The 19,955-nt window shown below is 42.1% G+C and overlaps 2 protein-coding genes across 2 annotated transcripts in view; one reads left to right on the forward strand and one right to left on the reverse strand.

The window, feature by feature from the left end:
- The window catches only part of RTF1 (RTF1 homolog, Paf1/RNA polymerase II complex component), a gene marked incomplete at both ends in the record, with an annotated part of 29,678 nt that extends 20,466 nt beyond the window's left edge, over positions 1–9,212 (reverse strand). Inside the window, 3 exon segments of the mRNA XM_081999858.1 lie at positions 6,206–6,316; positions 9,011–9,127; positions 9,129–9,212. Of these exon segments, the coding sequence (XP_081855984.1) occupies positions 6,206–6,316; positions 9,011–9,127; positions 9,129–9,212 (312 nt within the window).
- Positions 9,213–11,020: 1,808 nt separating this feature from the next.
- Positions 11,021–18,346, forward strand: NDUFAF1 (NADH:ubiquinone oxidoreductase complex assembly factor 1; the record flags this gene model as incomplete). Its single annotated transcript, XM_082000111.1, has 4 exons — positions 11,021–12,299; positions 14,180–14,365; positions 15,584–15,658; positions 18,206–18,346. The coding sequence occupies exons 1-4, from the start codon at positions 11,790–11,792 to the stop codon at positions 18,344–18,346; spliced, it is 912 nt and encodes a 303-aa protein (XP_081856237.1). The 5' UTR covers positions 11,021–11,789.
- Positions 18,347–19,955: the final 1,609 nt, after the last annotated feature.

Consider the following 19,955-nt stretch of genomic DNA (forward strand, 5'->3'; position numbering starts at 1 on the left):
AGGCTCACAGATTGCTCTGCAGACTCAGGGATCATCAGTTGTCATTTGGACGCTGAATGACCATGCTGTACTGTTCAGAGAGAGACTAGCCAACACCAAGTTTCTTCTTACAGCAGAGGTAGAAATAACAGAGACTAGCCAGTCAGGGCAGGGAGGACAATACTGGAAAACCATGAGTTGCATTGCAAGCTGCAGCCCAAACCTGAGTCCTGAGCCCATTCCTCACACTCTACCACACCAGCGGAGATCAGAAAGGCAACACGTTTGCATGTAACATTAAGTAAAAATGCACAGGCAGTTATAGTCAGCAGCATTGGTTTGCTCCGTTTCCTCTACCTCCATACATCTCAAACAGCAAACAACAACCATACTTTCCAAAATCTGTCCTCTACTGCAGCTTCTCCAGGTTCCATCTTCCATATTGCAGTCAGGCAGAGACAGCCAACACTTCTCACACGCCTTCCATGACTGTAATGCCTCCTCTAAACAGATCATCTATTCACTGCTGCCTCCTCAGCCACCATCTGGAATCCTCCATGGTTCCAGACACACCAAGTTAATAAACCCATGCAGAAGTGTGCTGCAACATGGCTTTCTGCATATTGTTTAGTGCTACCAGACAACAGAGCTCTATGGTTCATTCACAGGAAGTAGCTAGAAGACCATTTCAATTTTTCCTCTTGCTTCAAAGGTTCACAGTGCTAATAATTTGCTTATTCCCCTCAACAAGTCCAAGTTAAGCCACAGTACCCAGAATGGACTACGAATAAAAAAAAAAATCTGCATTAGAAATCAGCCAGATTTAGAAGTCAGTTTCTACAAAAGCAACTACACAAAATGATTGAAGAAAATCATTTATAGCCTAGCAAGCCTGGAACATATTTCCACTAGGGAGATGAAATGAGATCGAGGAGAAAAAAAAAAATAAAGGAGAAAAAAGTGAGGTCTGCATGCAGAATGCAGTAGAATTGATTTACTCCTGCTGCTCAGATAGTCACCATTTTCTTCTATTCACACAGTACCTAAACGCATTAGCCACTGTGATTTTATTTTGCAAATAGGTATTCTCCCTGTCTTTTTTTTTTTCTTTTTTAACATCAAACCAAACAGAGATGCACAACCAAGGTTACCAACCTGTCCTTGCCATATCCTTCCCTCCTGGACATGGCTTTTATAGAGCAAAAGGCAAGTTACAAGCCACAACAAAGCCAAACAGGTCCCTTACCAATGTGTTCATTTCCTAGGCCAGATAAACTTACACACCATAACAACATGACAGCTTAGGAGCACCAAGGTACATAACATTAGCCCATCTTACAAACTTTCATCTATTCTCCTCCATTCATACAGGGAAAACAAAAGGCAGTCCTCCAGGCAAGTCAAGCTGCAGTTTCAGCCTGTCTGAAGACAACAGTAGGCAGCACAGATATGAAGATAAGGCAGCATTTACTGTCTTCAGGGTTTCTCAAAGCTGAGAGAACTCTGGAGACAGCACTCCAAGAGCTACACGGAAGAAAATGCTCTCTACCACTATCGTTAAAACTAAATAGTAAATAAAAAGCCCTTGTTACTTTTCTTGCCTTTCGGGGTCTGCACCTGTTATTCAGATGCCTCAAACACCTTAATGACAACAGCCCAGCAATTAGAAAACTTAAAGGACCATTTTGGACATGAAGAGAAGACTCAGGGTGTCAACACCAAAATGGCAAGGAGGTAAGCAAATAAACGAAATACCTTCTGAAGCCACAGAAGAGGCTTTGCCAGGAACTAGCTGAAAGAAGGCATCATGGGCCAAAATATCACCAGACACCTGATACAGCTTTATTGTCTGAGTACTGCTCAAAGGAGCTCACAGAAAGGTAGCTATGGAAAAAAAAAAAAAATATATCACCCTAGAGCAGGTTCAAATTCCATTTAAGCTGCAAGTTAACATTTGCTCTAGAAGTATTTTGAAGGGTCCATGTGTTGAAAAATGGCAAGAACAGCCAAGCGACATCATCAAGATGCTAGATAACAAATGCCAATGAAGAAGCACTCTCCACAATAGAACAAACTTGGGCATGCTACTGGCTGTGAAAACCTGCAACATTTTATTTCAGAAGCCTGGGCCAAACAGCTGGAGATAGCAACAGCCATAAAACACTCGGTCAACCGTGTCTTGCTCTTGCAATAGGCTCTAGCATCACCAGCCAGCAAGCATCATCTGGACTAACAAAGGCTTAACGACTCCTCTAGATACTAGACAGTGCCTTATGACTCAATTTTTTTCAGCAAAAATTGCTCCTGGGTACAAAGAAAGAGTTCGTTCAGTGAAAATAAATAAATAAATCAATAAATCACATACTCAATTCCAATACCTCCATGAGTCTATTTCTGGAGCAACCTGCTCCACTTCAGAGCTTCTGCAGACTCTCATACCACATAAATCAAGTCCCCAGAAGTCATCCCCATGCTAGTCTGCAATTCAAAGAAGCTACTTGCAGACTAAATTTTATACCTGTTTTGTCCACAGCTAGTTCACATTACTACTTTGAACACGCTAGTCTCCATACAATTAGCCTGCGCTATTCAGATTTGCACTTTGTTTGGGGTGGGGGAGTAACAGCACCTCTCTTCCTTAAGGAAAGCTTTACTATTCTGCTCATTAACAGCTGAAGGAAATGGTCTCCGAGAAAAATCAAAATTACAAAGCACGGCTGTGTATACGAGGATTAAAGCACCGCCCATTTCAAATGTCTTAAGCAAAGACATTGTATGGCAAAAGACTCACAGGACTGGAGAACGCACTCATTCTTGGAGGCCTAACTAAGCAGCATTATGAAAAGCATATAAAAGCACACAGCGAAGGAAGACATTTAGCATCATAATCTCTACAAACCCATAAAAGACATCTCTAAAACAGAAGAAACACATATAGTTTTCTGTTAACCTGTGGTTTACTAAGAGAGCTCTAAGTGCTATAAGTAGATCCAAACTTTCAAGCCCTTTCCTCCTAACAGGGGCATAAAAAGCCTCCTAGGCCAACTCTTTTGTGAGACTAACTTCCTCACTGGCTGCATGACCACTGTTCACCTCTTCCTCTGTCCCATAGCTCTTGATGAGACCTTCAGCTACGCCATGTCCTACTGAATCTGCATATTTGCAAATAAAAGCCTAAACAGATATTTCTCCCTAAACTCCAGAATAGTACCAAGGATTCATGATATAACTTTTCTGGTTCTAGAGGTATCTTCTGCTATCACCCTAGAGCTTTTAGAAGGTACATTCAAACCCCTCACAATATTAGAATGAGCACAGAAGGATGCACAGACTTAGAGCAGCATTGCTAACAACAAACCTTTCAAGAGAAACAAACAGGAGCCCCTACATCATATTGTGGCTTTCTGTCTAATCTACAATGATGTTAGTGAAGGTGTTGCAGAAACCATCAAGGCTTTGCCACGCAACAGAAAGAACTCTTGTACCGTAAACAATGATGCCAGGATAAAAGGAAGAGCAAGAACGCAAAATCAACTCACTGCAACTGAGGAATGCCACCCACAACAATGTCTTCAATAAACAACGATGGTACCTTGTGGACACATACACCTCTAGCACAGTAGCCCCAACAGTAACTTGGCTAACAACAGTTTGAGATGGTGAGTTCTTGGGTAGTCATGGCCACACGTTGCTCCACAGATAAAGGAACTGCCTGTCTCCACATCTGCATCCAGATGAGTATTATCTCTTTGCAAAGGTGGCAAAGCCCTGCAGTCATTGCTATTTATCAGTCATCGGAACAACCGTTCATAGTCAGTCATGCGCATTTCACAGACCCACCAAAAGGTGGTTTAGAGCATCCCTCCTATTTCATTGCCTGCAACTCACCTTCAGTCTCTTGGCTAGGCAATTCTATTCAGACCACAGAGGTCCTTAAAAGTGTTACAGAACCCAGCATCTGCACCATGAACAACCTGATGGGGCTATGAGCTTTCACAGAAGCATGCTCCCTCCAAGACATGCAAATTATAACATTAAAGATCTACTGAAATCCCTTGGGCACCACTGTATGGACGTGGCATGATTTGTACATGCTGTTCTTCTCTAATTCCAAAATGCATTGTCCTTCTCTCCCCCATGCCCCCCAAACTTTCCTCCCTTTAAAAAAACACAGAATGCAGCATTAGACTCCGAAGCAGAGATTTAGGCTCCTTTCCTGTATATGGAACATAGTGACAATCCCGTAACTTTTATCACTTGCCAGGAACCACACTACAAAACCTGTGTGGAAGCAAATGGATAAGATTAAGCACATTTGCCCAGGGCAACAGTTTCCATGCTTTTGCCTCAAGGTCCTCATCTTGCAGGAAGACCAGTAAGACAATTTCAACTTTCAGGCCCCCTCTCCTAACCCCCAAGGTTTAGCAAATGTCAAACTAACCACAAGAACATTGATTAAAACCAAAGTTGTTCAAGCAGGAGTAGCGTAGTCAAGCCTTGGGAGGCACACAACTGAATGACTGGCAGAAGTAGAACTATCATAACCCAGACTGTCTCACCCTGCTGTGACAAGCAGCAGTTCAGAATGCATATTTCAGGCACAGGAATAGAAGCAAATGTCCTAATTACCTCTTCTCTAAATCTTTTCCTCTTGCTGCATGGAGGTCAGAAAGAACAAAGTATCAAACGCACATTGTGCAACAGAGATACTACTGCATCCGCAAGGTCTGTGCAAATTCGCGAAGAGATACATTGTCATATTCTACATACAATGGACAGGTAGACCTTACTTGTAGTTACACAAGCTAAAAAAAAAATTCTTGAAGAATATAATTTAATCTGTCAGTCTTTAGAGATAAACACAGAACAGAAAACTTTATCATCGAGGTGCTCTCCACACCTAAGTGTACTCTTCTAGACAAGTTGGTCTCTACACAGCTTAGAATAAATAAGCTGCATGCCAGCAGATCAGAACACACAGAGTGACAAACTGGGTGGTCACCCAGTATCAAACCCAGTATCTAGTCCACTCATAATTGTTTCTCTTCTTATAGCTTAAGCACATATTACATACAAGAGGTTTTTCTAGGTTTTGGGTTTTTGTTTTTAAAGAATAGGATTGATTGAAACAGAGTTCCAAGCACATTTATTTCAAAAAGGCCTCAGAAAGAAAACTAAACCACGCATTCTTTACACTTACTGGAAGAACTCTGCTACACTACCAAATGCTTAATAGCTAATAGTTTATCATTGGCCTACCCTTCTGGTCTTCAAGTTGTCACAATGAATAATCCTTCCTGAAGTTTCAGCAAAATCCACCCCAAATAGCTCCCTGTTAAATTTTTAAGAATTAACAGAATAAAGGACCTCTCTACATTGCACAGAGAGGTTGCAAAAGACATTTGTAACCTTTCAAGAAAATATTTTTATTCAAATACCTGCCTGGCCTGTTTGTCAGTGCCTTGGTTTTAATAAGTTGATTTAAATTTTCAGTTATAGATGAAAGCAGAGACTTTTAACCCGCTCTAGAATGTAGTACAAGAACAAATAATAAAAACAGATCTAGCAGATAAGCACTGCTGTACAAGGACCTGACAAAATCATAGGACAAAGTAAATCTATCTTCTTTATTGGCATTTTTGAAAAAAATGACGCAAGGAAAACGCACTCTGTTACATGTTCAAATGACCAGACAAGCTAGCTCACAGCAGAGGTCTTGGAGAATCAAAGTAGCTAAATAGAATAGTTTTACTATCTCTAAAATAGTACCACCCGCCTTGACCCTTTTCCTCTCTGAGGAAGGAAGCTCTTTTCTATAGCTGAAAACCTCTCTCCCTTGAATTCAGAGTCCAGCTTTAGCAGCTTCACTGCTACTTCAACCTTAAGCATCACACAGGAAAATCACCAGTTCTATGCAGGCAGATCACCAGACCGTTCGGACCGTATGAACACAGGATTAAACAGGCAGTCATCTTTTCTACAGGCATTCAGACTATTTTGTCTACAGTTACAATTCAAAGCTTACTAATTATATATATATAAAAAAAAAATATTTCTGAGTACACCTGCTCTGGGCTTAATGGGTATCCATCAGTTCCACTGATGGCCAGTCCCACTTTATGAAGTCAGCAGGCTAAATATACTGTATTATAAAAACACTTTCACTGCTAAGGTACAATCAGACAAATAACCCACAGTAAGTTCACTGATAACATTACAAACTCACCTCATCGTCACTGTCTGACGTCTCAGAGTCTGAAGATGCTGTAGGTTTGCTCACAGGTGGCTCCTTTTCTTCAGAGTCACTGCGTTTCCGTTTGGCCAATGACAAGAGCTCCTGGTGTGAAAAACCACACATTTATTTTAAAACGGCATAATTAGTTTTACCAATCCAAGTCAGTGCACATGCACCTTCTCTGTGATATTTGAGCACATCTCAGTAATAGGATTATCCCCAGTGACTAAGGAACAAAGTCTACTTACGTTTCACAAACACACAAACACAGTTTTAATACAACTGGATTCTACAAAAAGATTTTGAGGATAACAAACTATAAGTAGTAAGTACCACTACCATTACTTTCTTGGTATAAATGTCATAATACAAATTACTTTCAGAGTCATGTCCAGGTCTGTTTTATTTGGATCAGGTAATAATTCAAAAACACCTTAACTACATTGTGTAGTATTAACGCAAAAATCCAAATGCCACTAGAGAGCAGCTCCTTCTTCCAAACAAGAGATATTTGCAATTATACACTTTAAAAGGGAAATACTTTAGACATCGCCACAATGTCATGGCTGACAATGTTTAGTCAGCCTGTTCAATTCCTCTACGCTGTCCCTACATACTACAGAATGCACTTAAAGCCTTGGATAGACACACAGGAGGCATCAAGCTCAAGGTTTTTGAAACTAAGTAGAGCTGTTTTCCTCCAAAGGAAGCACTTTCAGAGGCAACACACACCAGCACAGAGAACTAAATGGCTCTCAAATAATCTCATCATCTGCTGTTCATCGCTTGTTCAGATGACAGAAGCAGCAGTGTCAAACAAACATTTCTGAAGATGCATTAGTGTGTTCGTAGTCCATGACACATAATTTATTCTTAAAAACATTGCTCTGGGGCTGATGAACCTTAGCTATGAGTAGAAATACAGTCACACCAACTTCTGCAGTCTTGGGAAGCGAACACTAGATTGGTTTGCGTTAGTCTCACAACTGGAAGATTATCTCCACCACAAACGGATTACAATTTAGTACCTCAAATGAGAACATAAACACTGCAGAAACTGATGGCCTAGGCTACTTACCAACGTAGAAATAATCCATTAGTAACAGCATTTTACAAACCTTTCTCTGAAGAAGGCATGTAACCTCAACAGAGTACATTTTACAATTAACAGTTCTCTTCAGGAAGCTCCTGATGTTTTCTACAATCTTTTCTAGAATTTCTCTCTCACAACTGTCTCTCAGTAGCCCTTCAGCGCAGATTACCTCCCTGGATGGTATCTTGGCATATTTACCACTACTTTTATTCCAAGCAATTTTTCTTTCTTCCTACCCTTGTTCTGTGTGCCAAGATACTGTATTAGGCTCCTACTCCTTCGATTCAACAAGCCTAGACTGCCAAGAAAAGATATCAAACATTTAACCTACAGGACCCCACTCAGTATACTCTCATCCTTAAATCACACCACAAAAACATTGCTTCCCTGCTCCCTAACCTTCATCCTTGCACCTACATATGCCTGCTGTTACAGTTGCTACAAACAGTGGAGGAGGAAGCACCTACTATTCTGGTACAGGTGCATGCTTCCAGTGAATGATGGAACATATGCAGAACCATGCGGTTATTCCTACCACCATCACTCTGATAGCCTGATCTATGCTAGGGCTAGTCCAACTCCTTCTACCTGCAAGCTCTGAGGGAACTACCAAACTAATATACTTGTGGTGAGATGTTGGCAGCTCTAAAGACTCTAGAGGCACACAAGATCAACAACATCAGGGCATGCTCTGCTCCAGTACACGTGTTTAACAGAGCATCCTATTTGATTTCGCTGAAGCTCCAAGCTGCAAAACTATTTTTGAGTGTTTGGGAAGGCTTTTTATTGCAACACAGCAACAGCTTCTATATTAAAAATTCCTGAAAGTCCATCAAGTAAGTTACATCAGATGTGTAAGCTTCAGCATACGTAACCAGACAAACTTCTCCACAGAACAAGAGTTGCCATACCAGCTGTAACGCACTTCACCTATAACATCTTTATTTACCATTTATATCACATCACCAACACCTGCTACACCGAAAAATAAGTTTTTGAAAGCAGGCCCCTCCAAAGAGGGAGGCAGCCCCTTTGCAGCCCTGACATGCTTAAACCGATGCCAGACATCACAATTCCAACACCAGGAGAGGTCCTGATCATAAATAAATACTTCCCCTCGTTAAACCTGTGGGCTCCTAACTCCAAGCAGTTCCCCATCAACAGAGCTCCTCCAGCTCGGTCGCTAAGACTGGGGAGGGAGCATTAAACACGCATTAAGAGCTCTCTCGTGAGCCCGCCTGCCCCGAGAGGCTCACCGGGCCGGCGGGAGGCAGCGACCTGACACACTGCGCTCCCAGCGTGCGAAAGCGGCACAGAAAGTTGCCCATCCCTTTGGGCCTCTTCCCCCACCACCCGAAGGGTGATGATCGCCAGCAACTGGGCCTCACTCCCCCCTACTCAGGGCCAAACTGCCCCGGAGCATCGCCCCTCCGAGCGCCGCCCTCCTGCGAGCACCGGGCCCGTTGCGAGGAGCCCCCAAAACCCGCCAACGCGGGCGGCCTCCCAGGGGCAGGCCAGGGAGCCGCCGGAGGGGAGCGGGCTCTCTCCACGGAGGCCGCGGGGGCCCCCATCGGGCTGAGGGGAACGACGGCGGCGCGCAGCCCCTGGGCGGGAGTGAGGGAACGAGGGAGGGATGGCGGCGCCGAGCCCTGCGCGGGCCGGAGATCCCAGGCCCCGCGTCCGGGCCGGGCCTCCTCGCGCACCTGATCTAGGTTCTCTTCGCTACCGCTATCCTCAGTATCGGAGTCGATAAGGACGCGGCCTTTCCGCTTCTTCACCATGGCGGAGCCGGCTTTTCTTCCCCCCCCTCCCCGCCCCGGCGCCGACGGCGGCGGCGCGGCGCTCACAGCGGCCCGGCCTGCCCCGCGCCGCCCGCCCGACCGGGACACAAAGGGCACCGCGCATGCGCAACGCGCCGGGGCGGGAAGGAGGGCGGGGCCGCCGCCCGTGAGGGGAGAGGGGCGAGGAGGAGGTCCTCGCCCCTCTCCCCTCACGGGCGGCGGCTCCCATCGGCGTTTATTCGAGCTGTCCCGCCTATATGTTCCTCACAAGCAGGCATCTTCCCCCTCAGCCTCTCTTTAAACGCAAAGATATTCGTGAAATAAACCGCTCGACACCGTGCAGCGGCCTCTCCGCGCCCGCAGCGCAGAGAGAAGATTTCGCCTCCACCGCCGGTGAGGGCGGGAAGTCGGTGGCCACCGCCGCTAACGGAACCTCAGCGGCGGACGGTGCGCGTTTCCCTGACGGACCCGGAAGTGGTGGCACTGGCCGGTAACGGCGGGAAGGTGAGGCGGCCTCTCGGCGTCGGGGAGTCTGTCGCTCGCGGGGCTGGGGGGGAAGTATCGAGGCGGCCGCTCTTGTGGAGAGGCCGCTACCGCCTGTCGCCGAGTTTTGGCCTTGCCTCTGCCCTCGGGACTCGGAGAAGGTGGGCGGGATTCGGGCCCGGTGCCTAGGCCGCGGCGCGGTTCGCTGTGGCGTGCGGTGAGGTGCAAGTGAGCCCGTCGCTGGACGCTGGGGTTTTGTAACTGCTGGGCGGTGAATCGGTGCTGGCGTTCGGTCGGTGTACTGGTAAAACGTTGCATAGGGACAAAAATCGTGCAAAAGTAAATTTATTAAAATTTCTTATTGTCTCCTTCATGGTACTTGGACGAAACGAGGATGCGTGTGTGCTGAGCAAGGTTCAACCTGACTGTGGGCTGCAGCTTTTATATACCTTTTCTTTCTGCCGGTTATGTTTTGGGTTGGGGCAGGTTTGCCGGCAGCGCCCAGAAATGGCCCGGGTTACTCTGTAGGTTCTCGTTGCTTGCATGGTGTGTGCTTCCCCTCAGTCCCAAGGGGCATGGACACCCTGCGCATGGGGTTTCTTTTCCACGAATTTGCCTCCTAATTTGCTGAGTGTATGATAGAGAAAACGTGACTTCCTTCAGTGCGGTTTTAGTCCGCGGTGCATAACTTAACTGGAGTATGAAAATAATAACAGTCCATTTTGCCATGAGTGAAGGAAGGTATATGGCATGTAGAGAAGAGACTGGGGCTCGCCGCATGTCTTTTTGCGGCGTTGGCTAATGTATGACATGTTGCTGACTGCTTAGATGTATTGTGTTTGGGTGATGGACCAGAATAAGATACACAGTAGCAAATGCTATTGCTACAGCTGTTTAAAGATGTGGACTAGTTTTCTGATAAGGTGTTTAGCTGTGTAAAGCAAGCTTCTGCATGTCAGCTCATATTGCAAGAGAAAGAGGGAAAGAAGGCATTTAAAACATGGAAAACTTGAAAAAGAAAAGGACTATCCCACTGATGCTCCATGGGAGTTCATAATTGAGAATTTTGTGGGGCTTCCAAGCTCAGAAGATTTTGTGTGAGAAAGGGGCAGGGGAAAGACTAGTTTCACATTTAAAAATTCTTAGAGGGATTGAATAAGCTAAATGGGTCCAGTATGGCACTTCTGTAATTTGTTTTGGCTAACTTCATTCTTAAAAGCTCAGAAAAGATTAACTGATTTGACATCATTTTAGGATTTATTCTGTGGGGAAAAAACCAAAAACAAAACCAGGCAACTAGTATGTCTAATTTTATGACTCAGAGATAATAGTCTCTGTACAGAGCATTGAACCTTAAGGCTGTCCCTTATGAACTAGATGTTAATAGTGATGTGGCATAGCTGTTCCTACCAGCAGCGATGCAGAGACATTCAAAAAGAGAAGATTTTCAGATTTTTTCCAAAGCTTTATAGAAAACCCTATTGAAGTACAGTCTTTCATGTTACATTCTTTGGTCTTTGCAAACCTCTCTGTAATCCTAAGCCAGATACGTTGAGGGGGCGAGGAGCTGGATGGCTTATGGAAGAAGCATGTAGGACGGCTGCTCTAGGACTTCATATCTGAAAAGTCTTGTCATCTGTGACTGTCAGATGAGACTGTCATTCTGGTCCATGTGGCAGCAGGGTCTGCTTTCTGTGAATTTGTGATTTTTCAGTTTGTGATCAGGGGAATAACACTTTATAGTTACACAGATGCCAACTTTTAGAAATCTTCTTGAGGTTGTTTTTGCTGGTGTTATTCATAAAACCTAAACTCACAGTGAAAGGGGTGAACAGGAATTGCTTTTTTCTATTTTCAGTTTTATTTGAAGTATTTTCCTTAGTTTTTCCTTATTTGCATGGGTATTTCATGTTGGGGTGGGGAACACATAGGGTAGAAATCACCAGTAAATGAGAAGTCTGAGGAAGTGTAATACTTGATATTATTTTTTATTCCCTTTTACAATGGCTTAGATTTCTAGTTAATATATGTTTTAAAAATTAAACAGTTTTACAAGCAGCCTATATGTAATTTTTTTTAATCTTTTCTCTTTTTCATTGAAGGTGGAGATAAACTACGGTAACTAAAGTAAGATAGCTCTGGCTACTAATTTTGTTGTTAAATTAATTTCAAACCTGTTAATTGTCTTACTGGAAGTGGATTCTTCGAGTCTACCGATATGGCTCTGACTGTTACACTGCTGAATGGTGCCTATTTACGTGGTAGTTGCGGCAGGCACAAAGTTTTGCACCCGTTACTTGGACCTCTTCTCAGCGATTTCATGTCAAAATTGTATAGCAGCTACAGGAGGCCAGGGTCACAGCCTGAGAAAAAAAAGTCTTGGCAAAATATTGATTTCAGTTTTAAGAAGGTCATTGATGTGTTAAAGACTCAGCTAAGCATGCTGAGTAAGGAGACCAAAGATTACTTAATAGGACCTGGAGGCTTTCCAGTCGATCGATACCTGTTGGAACAGACAAGGGTGTTGTGGGAGTTCCGGAGCCAAGAAGATTTAAATAAATGGGTTATTTCCTCTGATGTAGAGATTGGAGGCAAAAGTGAAGTTTACCTCAAATTGGGTAGGAATAACCAGGCTGCTCTGCTGTATGGAACCCTCAATACGGAAGTACCTCGTGATGGGGAGACCAAATACAGTGGGTATTGTAGTATGAGAGCCAAACCACCCATGGTAAGTACAGCTTCACTTTTGCATAGCTTCTCTCATTTAGTCGGAGAGCGTTTTTGTGTAATCCCAGTGACAGCAAGTGGACTGTTGTTTACTGCGGGTGAAACTGTTCATGTCCAGGAGATATTCCTTCAGGGTTGTAATTGCTGCTGTATCCTTGGACCTGGAAGGAACTTAGACTTTCTCTTGAATTTTGTTTTCCTTTCTTAGAAAAGGAATAGTATGTGTTTGATCATTTACTTATGTACAATAGGACATCCACTCATTAAGACAGCCCTGTTTGCAGCCTTCTTGCAAAGGAAGGATCTGTAATGAAACTTTATATCCAAAATTGGTGTGATTAAAATAGGTGTGTGTCTAAATTTGAAGTTAATGGAATGTGTTATAAGGGTAAATTTTCTGGGCTTTAACTTGGCCTATTCATCAAACTTGGTTTAGGTGAATAAGCTCATCTTTTCTCTTACAGGAACAGAAAATAATACTTTGAAATGTACTTTTGAAAGGTCTGACTTGTACTGTATATCAGAAAAAGCAAGACAGAAATCTTTGATAGCTCAGAATTGAGCAAAACAGAACCGTAAATGGATGTGCTTAATATTGATACTGCTTGTTTCATTCTGAATTTTTAAGCACCTTTAAAAGCAAAGGAACATTTTGACTCTGTGTATAAAATGATTAACCTTTTAGTCTGTTCTGTTGTTTGTGACTTGGCGCAAGTACATGGGTAAAATCTTTTTTGGGCCAGAAACTTGGAGAGCAGAGAATATGAGCAAGCAAAATCGATGGGCAAATGAGAGGTAGATGAACACTGATTAAAATGGTGACACTGGGTCAGGGGAATGGAACAGTAGGTTGAATCTCACCTGAGTTAAATTCCCAGGCCTGCTACTGACTTGTGCAAATGTGACTCAAATTTTCAGCTTCTCATTCTGAAATAGTGGTGTGTTTCAGTCTATCTTTATAAAGCAGTTTGAAGTCAGAGGGTGAAAACGTAAATACAAAGGCTTTATTTAAGTAAAAAGGCTCAAAACTGGCAAAACCATAAAATCAAGTAGCCACAGACCTTATATTAATGTATTGATGATCTACTCATCCTGTTACCTGTAAGATGAGTTGGTAGAAGGTAACCGTAATAGTGCTGTAAAATAAAGGGATAACTTCTGACTTGGTGCTAATTTTGACTTGGTCGAAGCAATTCTGGCCAAGGATAGCCCTGACCCCTGCCCCTCCTCACTCCAAGTGACCTCTGTGTAAGTCTCTGAAAACTCAGGTCTGCCTATGTGCAAATTGCAATACTGTGAATTTTAAGATCTTTGGAAAAAAATGCGGTTGAGAACTAGGCACACTTGTAATCAATGTCATTATGCCCAGTTAATGACAAAAAGCGTTGGGAAACATTAAATGCTTCTACTGCTTATCTCAGTCTTCAATCAAGGAAGTTAACACAGGGGATAAATTATCCCACTTCTTCAATTTCTTCTAATCACCTCTGAATAATCTAGTGCTGTCCACAGAATATTAAACTTACTGAACTACATAACTACTGATGCATCACTATAGGGTTTGTGTACTTGCCTGGTAGGGAATTTGGTCCTAGGAAGGAGGCCTGATTTCTGATAGTTAGAGGGTTGTGCTTTATAATTAAAGCATGAGTCCTCAAGAGTGGTGGTACTGCATTTTGTGTGCTCTAATACAGCGCTGAAGGAAATTCAGTGAGATCAACAGCTAGTATGATGAAAGACTAACCCAGTTTTCACTGTCTCACAGTAGATATTATTTGACATAATAATGAGGGCAGTTATCAAAGCAGTAGTGCTCTGTTCTTCATAATGGAAGTTTCCCTTTATTAAGGAGGAATAATTCTATTTATTAATAATTCGTAGGGATCCTTTGCTAGGAAGAAGTATTATGACTGGTCAAACTTCAACAGTCTGTATTTACGTGTCCGTGGCGATGGCAGACCTTGGATGGTAAACATTTACACAGACCCTTACTTCTCTCATCAAAAGGATGACCTCTACAACTACTTCATGTTCACCCGAGGAGGCCCATACTGGGAGGAAATAAAGGTGAACTAATGAGTCTTTCAGACTAATGAGGCTGTATCAGGGTCCTGGCCTCTGTGGAAGGGGAATTCTTTCATCTGTTTGTTGCTATTGCTGTCCATTCAACAATGTTTCTGTTGTGTATCCTCATGTAGACATGTGCCTTTGGCTTGGGAGTTCGCAAAATTGTAAATCACTGGATTGTGGGAGGGCACATTGTGCCAATTGTGTTAAAGGTTTGATCCACTATACGTTCACCTAAACATCTGCTGTTAGCTATTACCACGGTAATAGAATAGATCCAGCGATTGAAGCTTAGCAGGTGTTGCCAGGAATATGCTCTGTGATAATCATTTTATCTGTAATACAAATGGAGGTAGGCTGGCGTAGGGTTTGTACCCTGTGACAGGATTTGCTTAACCCGCTGACTCGCTGGAGTCGGTCAGAGACTCAAAGGGGTGCTTTGTCATTTATGGCCTTTGAATCTGACACAAAATAATATTTGTAAGAAGTGGGAGTTTTGGCTCTTTTTGGTGAAACATGAGGAACTTTTGTAATTTGTTGATGACAACGGTAAGGGTGTTTGCACATCCTTATGAATTGACATTCAGTGCTTCCTAATTACCATTGTCCAATCATAGAAGAACAGCCCACTGTTTCACAGATGAGGAGTCAGGAGGATGAAAATCAGTGTGGCATTGGTGGCTTGCATGTTTCCTCTCACCCACACCAGCCAACCCTCCTGTTTCCTATCTCTTATCACAGCCCTTCCTCTGTCTTGCTCCCACTGCGTTCAGAGTAATTTTCACATTATTCTGAACTGCTTTGCTAGAATATTGATGTCTCAGTATGTAAGTTTGCACTATGAAATATACAGCTTGGATATACATGGCATGCTTCATTCATCTCTATTTTATGTTGCCATGTTACTGGAAGGAGATATTCTTGATGTAAACAGACACCTTCTTGTGCTGCAGCCTCTCGTTGTGTCCTAACAGGGTAACAAACCTGCACAAGAGCTACAAATGGCTGCCACAGAACAGTGTGGGGCTGGAGCTGGCAGCCAGTGGTTAATGAAAGAGTTAATGCGGCCCATTTCTCTGTGCCAGTTCTATGTACCCAACTAGTGCTGGTAGCAGAGTGTTATTTCATTTACTAAGGCAGGCTTTTTTTTTTTCCCCCTTAAGTTTTTATTTTATGTACTAGTGACACTAAAGTCTGTTTTTGTTTTGTTTCTGTCAGATTCCATTCTCCAAATTCTTTCTCTCCAGTCGGGGAAGAGTCCAGGATGACCAGCATCCTATCTGGTTAGACAAGGCAAGTTTTCTATAGGCTTTATCTGTCTGAAATTTCCTTTAAGATTCTATTGTTATGATATAGACAATTTACAAATCCCTGAATGTTTGTGAATTTGAAACTGAAGGGCCTCTTCTTGTTATAATGCACTTATTCTTGTGTGCTTGCCTTTGCATTTAAATTATCCTACTTTGTGATAGCAGTGTCAGTTTATTTCAAAGGAGCTCCAAAAATATTTTTAAGAGATCTAGATAACCAAGAAACAACTCATAACTCACTTGGCTTTAAAAAAAAAAAGAAAAAAATCTTTTTTTGAGGAATGATCAGAGTGACTAAAATCTAAAGTGCCAGTTGGCACAGTACTGCCAAAAATATAATAGTATATATCATAAACTTCCTTCCTAACAGAATACTGTAAGGGATATCATATAATGAGATTTTATTTGCAGATATACTGTATTAGTGGCCTGGATGGCGAGCAGTAAACTGATGTATTTATAGGCTCTTTTAAGTTTTTATTTTTCAGGCTTTCTAGACTAAGTATTAAGTAGATGTGTCAAGCATTTTTTGTTTTATTTGTACAAATAGGTAGACTGAGTCACAGCAGGAGACATGTTGGAAAAAAAATGTTTCTGTATCTGAAAATTTGGGCTTTTTTCTCTTAAATTTCAGTGATGCTCCTGTATGTAATTGGGGGCTGCTTCATATCCAGTGACTATCAAAAGGAAAATAAACAACGTTAGAAATATATATGGGGAAAAAATAAAAGACCCATTACTTGAATCAGTGATAGTCACCTGGAATGTTACATTCGTTCCTAATTGCCTTAATGGGGAAAAAAATAGGAAAAATTTGAGGACAATTCAGTGATTGGCAAAATGAAAATAATCCGTTTTGAAACAGAAGTAGTTGAGGCTGTAGAAAGCAAGTACGAATGATATGAAGGTGAATCACTACAAGGAAAAAATATGCTTTATGGAAGAAAGTTGTTATAAAAAGCCTATGTTTAAATACAGACACTGAAGAATTTATCAGGATTTTGAATAGACAGTCATTCAATATGGTAAATGAAAACCTAAAGTTGTATACGAGATGTTTAAAAAATATTTACCAGGAGTTAAAAGAACAAAATAGTACTTGATCTAAGCATCCTCCACTTAATTTTCATTCTTTATCTTATGCTTAGTATTTCACAGTAAAAACGATGCACTTGCATATAATATGAAGTGCAATTTTACAAATGTCATTTAAAGAAACCTAAAAATGGGGGAAGCGGTGTGAAGGCAATTGAAGAAATCTTGATAAAATGTCTTGGTCCCTCATGGTACTCCCATACGTTTTCCTAGGAACCAGGAAAGGCATTGTTAAACAGGGATAAAAAGGCAGGACATAGGCAATGTATCTAGGGCTCTCAAAGCAATAAATTCTTCAGACCAGAGCATGTAGGTGACTCCCGTAGTTGTCTATAACAGTATGAACCAGAAAGATGGAGCTTTAAAAACTCTCCAGGCTCCACAAGCCAAGGGGCTGATTGCAGAGCTTGCTTCTGGGGAAGAGATGACATGTAAAATGTCAGAGTGATCTAAGAGGAGTGTCAATGCATTTAATTTCTTTAGCTTTCTTCTATTATTTATTTAGCCTACATTTGCAATATATATATTTAGCCACAGCCTACAATTATTCAACTTTATCATCTGACCCATCCTAGACATTATTTTCCTGTGTGTACAGCAGTCCTTAAAACCACAGGTGCAGCTCAGACCTGCACTCGTAGCAGGGCTTAGGGGCAGCTAGGCTTTAATAGGTGGCCAGCCACCAGTGAGCCAGCTCGCTTGGGAACTGCTAGCACTGAAGTCTCTGACATGTAAGGGCTGGGAGAGCTTTCAGGCAAGCCACAGGCTAATAGGAAACATGCCTGAGCCACATAGATTTTTATGGAATTTATTACGGTTAGAATAAAAATTATCTTTAAAAAAATGGAATAGTGGGAGAGGGAGAACATTAGGGCAAAGGAATGAGAGACGTTCTTAAATAGAAGAACATTCATTCTAACTGGGCAACGGTGGCTAAGAACCTCACCTTAATTTAAATATCAGTAACAGTTTCATACATTTTAAAATGTCTGTTTTAGCACACTCGCACACTGTACCAGGTATATGACTTGATCTAGAATGAAAGTTCCCTTCCATCCTTAATTACATTGTTTGTGTTTTCTGCTCACATCAGAATTGTAACAGCCTTTATGAAAATGTGTTTGTGTGCTGACTTGTGATGAAACTGGCACCATGCAAAACTTGAAGGATGAAAATCACAGTGTTGCTACAGGCTCAGGCCATTTCTAATGAAGGCTTTGACACCGTGATAGAAAGGCAAAACATTAAGTCATTTCCCACGGGGGTCTGTATTGAAAATGTGGCAGTGAAGTGGTACTCAAGCCTTAAGAAATGCTGCTGCATTTTGGACAAATACCACTGTTTAAAGTGGATGGCTGTGAATTTTTTGTAAAATACAAGTGTGTTTGATTGTGACATTATAAATACTGTTCTAATATATGTATCTTTTAATTAGGTTAGTACCCTTGGATTCACAATTGGAGATAAAGTAGATGGTCCATTCCAGCTGGAGATTGATTTTATTGGCCTGCTGAACGATCGAGCTCATACAGAAGAATTTGCCTATGAAACATATGAAAAGAATCCCCAGGTCTAAGTGGGGCTGGTGTCCTTTAGGACATTCTTCAGACGCTTGGCTTGTTTCTGTAACACTTCTTAAAGTGTGGCTTGTAACAACTTGAAGATTCTATGTAAACATTAAGGAGATAAGTGCATGAAGTGTTGACTGTAGTAATCTGACTAGGGTGACACTGTTGGCATCTCTGAGCTGCCATCCTGGAGAGACTGTACATACATGGACTGGAGCAGAGCCTAAGGAGAGCTGTGGTGCATTCTTACAAAGTAGTAACTGGTGTCTGGGTAAGTTTTGGCTTCTGTCCTGACAGTCACAGAAATAAAGGGTATTTCATGAGCTTGTTGCAGTTCTTTGGGGTTTTTTTGTACCATTTCATTTTCTACATTATGCAGGTTGTAGACAGTTGTAAGATGTTTGCACCCACTAGTTTTAAACTGGAGAATTAATACCCTGAGGAATGGTGCTTAAGCATGACTCGGCACCAGGAGTGGAAGAGGCAGAAGCATTTCAGCCTTTAGCCTTGGCTCTGCTGAATAACTAAAAAAAGAAAAAGCTGCCACTGCCAAGATTGAAACAGTAGCTATGCTGTGGGCTTGGCTTTTCATTTAGAGCTGTTGATGATGGACCTTTATGAAGCTAAGGTTGTCGAAAGGGAGTAATGCTCTAAGGGTGGGTTGTGGGAGGAAGCCCCCCTCCCTGAGGAGGCAGAGCTCAACTTGATTGGTGCCATTACAGGGCAGATCACACTTTGCTGATGTGTGCCATTAACTGAACACAGCTGTAAAGAGGCACAGCCTCAGCTGGTGGCACAGAAGTTTAAGACCTCCCTGTGCCTGAGAAGTCTGGTTTTCAGTAATTTGAGAACCCTGGCAGCTGTCACAAACTTAGTGCTTTGATTAGACTGACCTCCACTGCAGTGACCTGGTTTAAGCATATGTAACAAATGTACCTATATTTAATATAGGAAAAGGCCACAATAAAACAAGCTGAAGCAGTGTCTTACACTATAATTTTCCTCTTGCACAGAATGAGAGGGCTTAAGAGCAAATGAGGGGTGATGGTTAGTGCTTCTAAAGATACTGGAACAAATATGCATTCATAAAGTAGTAGGCAGGCTAATTGGATTCACAAAATAAAAGACAGCATAGTAAATACAAGCGTGAACAAAACTAGTGCTACAGTAAGGAGGTTGCTATACACAATAGACTAAGTAATATAACCAGTGACAAACAAGACATATACAAAATATTTATTTCCCCCATTAAGTTTATAAAAAAATTGCTTGTTACTGACATTTCAGCATAGTTGATAGGACTACATGCACTGAAATAATTATCTGCTCACAATTCCAGCTGAGATTACAACTGCTAAATTACCTTTCCAGTTCCATCCATAGTAAATCAAGACAGCTTTTTTATGTATTTTTCAAGTAACAATAACAACACTTTTTAAATCTAAGGTATTGGATGTGCCTAAACACTACTGTAACCTCTTTTAAGTATCCTAGAGATATATTTTGTGAGTGTCTGCTACTTACCATAGAAAGGAACAAAAAACATTAACTGTTCAAAGCATCCAATGGGTAGCTTGTAAAGCCCCTTTTCCATTGTGACTTTTAAAAAAAAGTATT

This window comes from Phaethon aethereus (genome assembly GCF_964289735.1).
Source record: "Phaethon aethereus genome assembly, chromosome: 5".
Classification (NCBI taxonomy): domain Eukaryota; kingdom Metazoa; phylum Chordata; class Aves; order Phaethontiformes; family Phaethontidae; genus Phaethon; species Phaethon aethereus.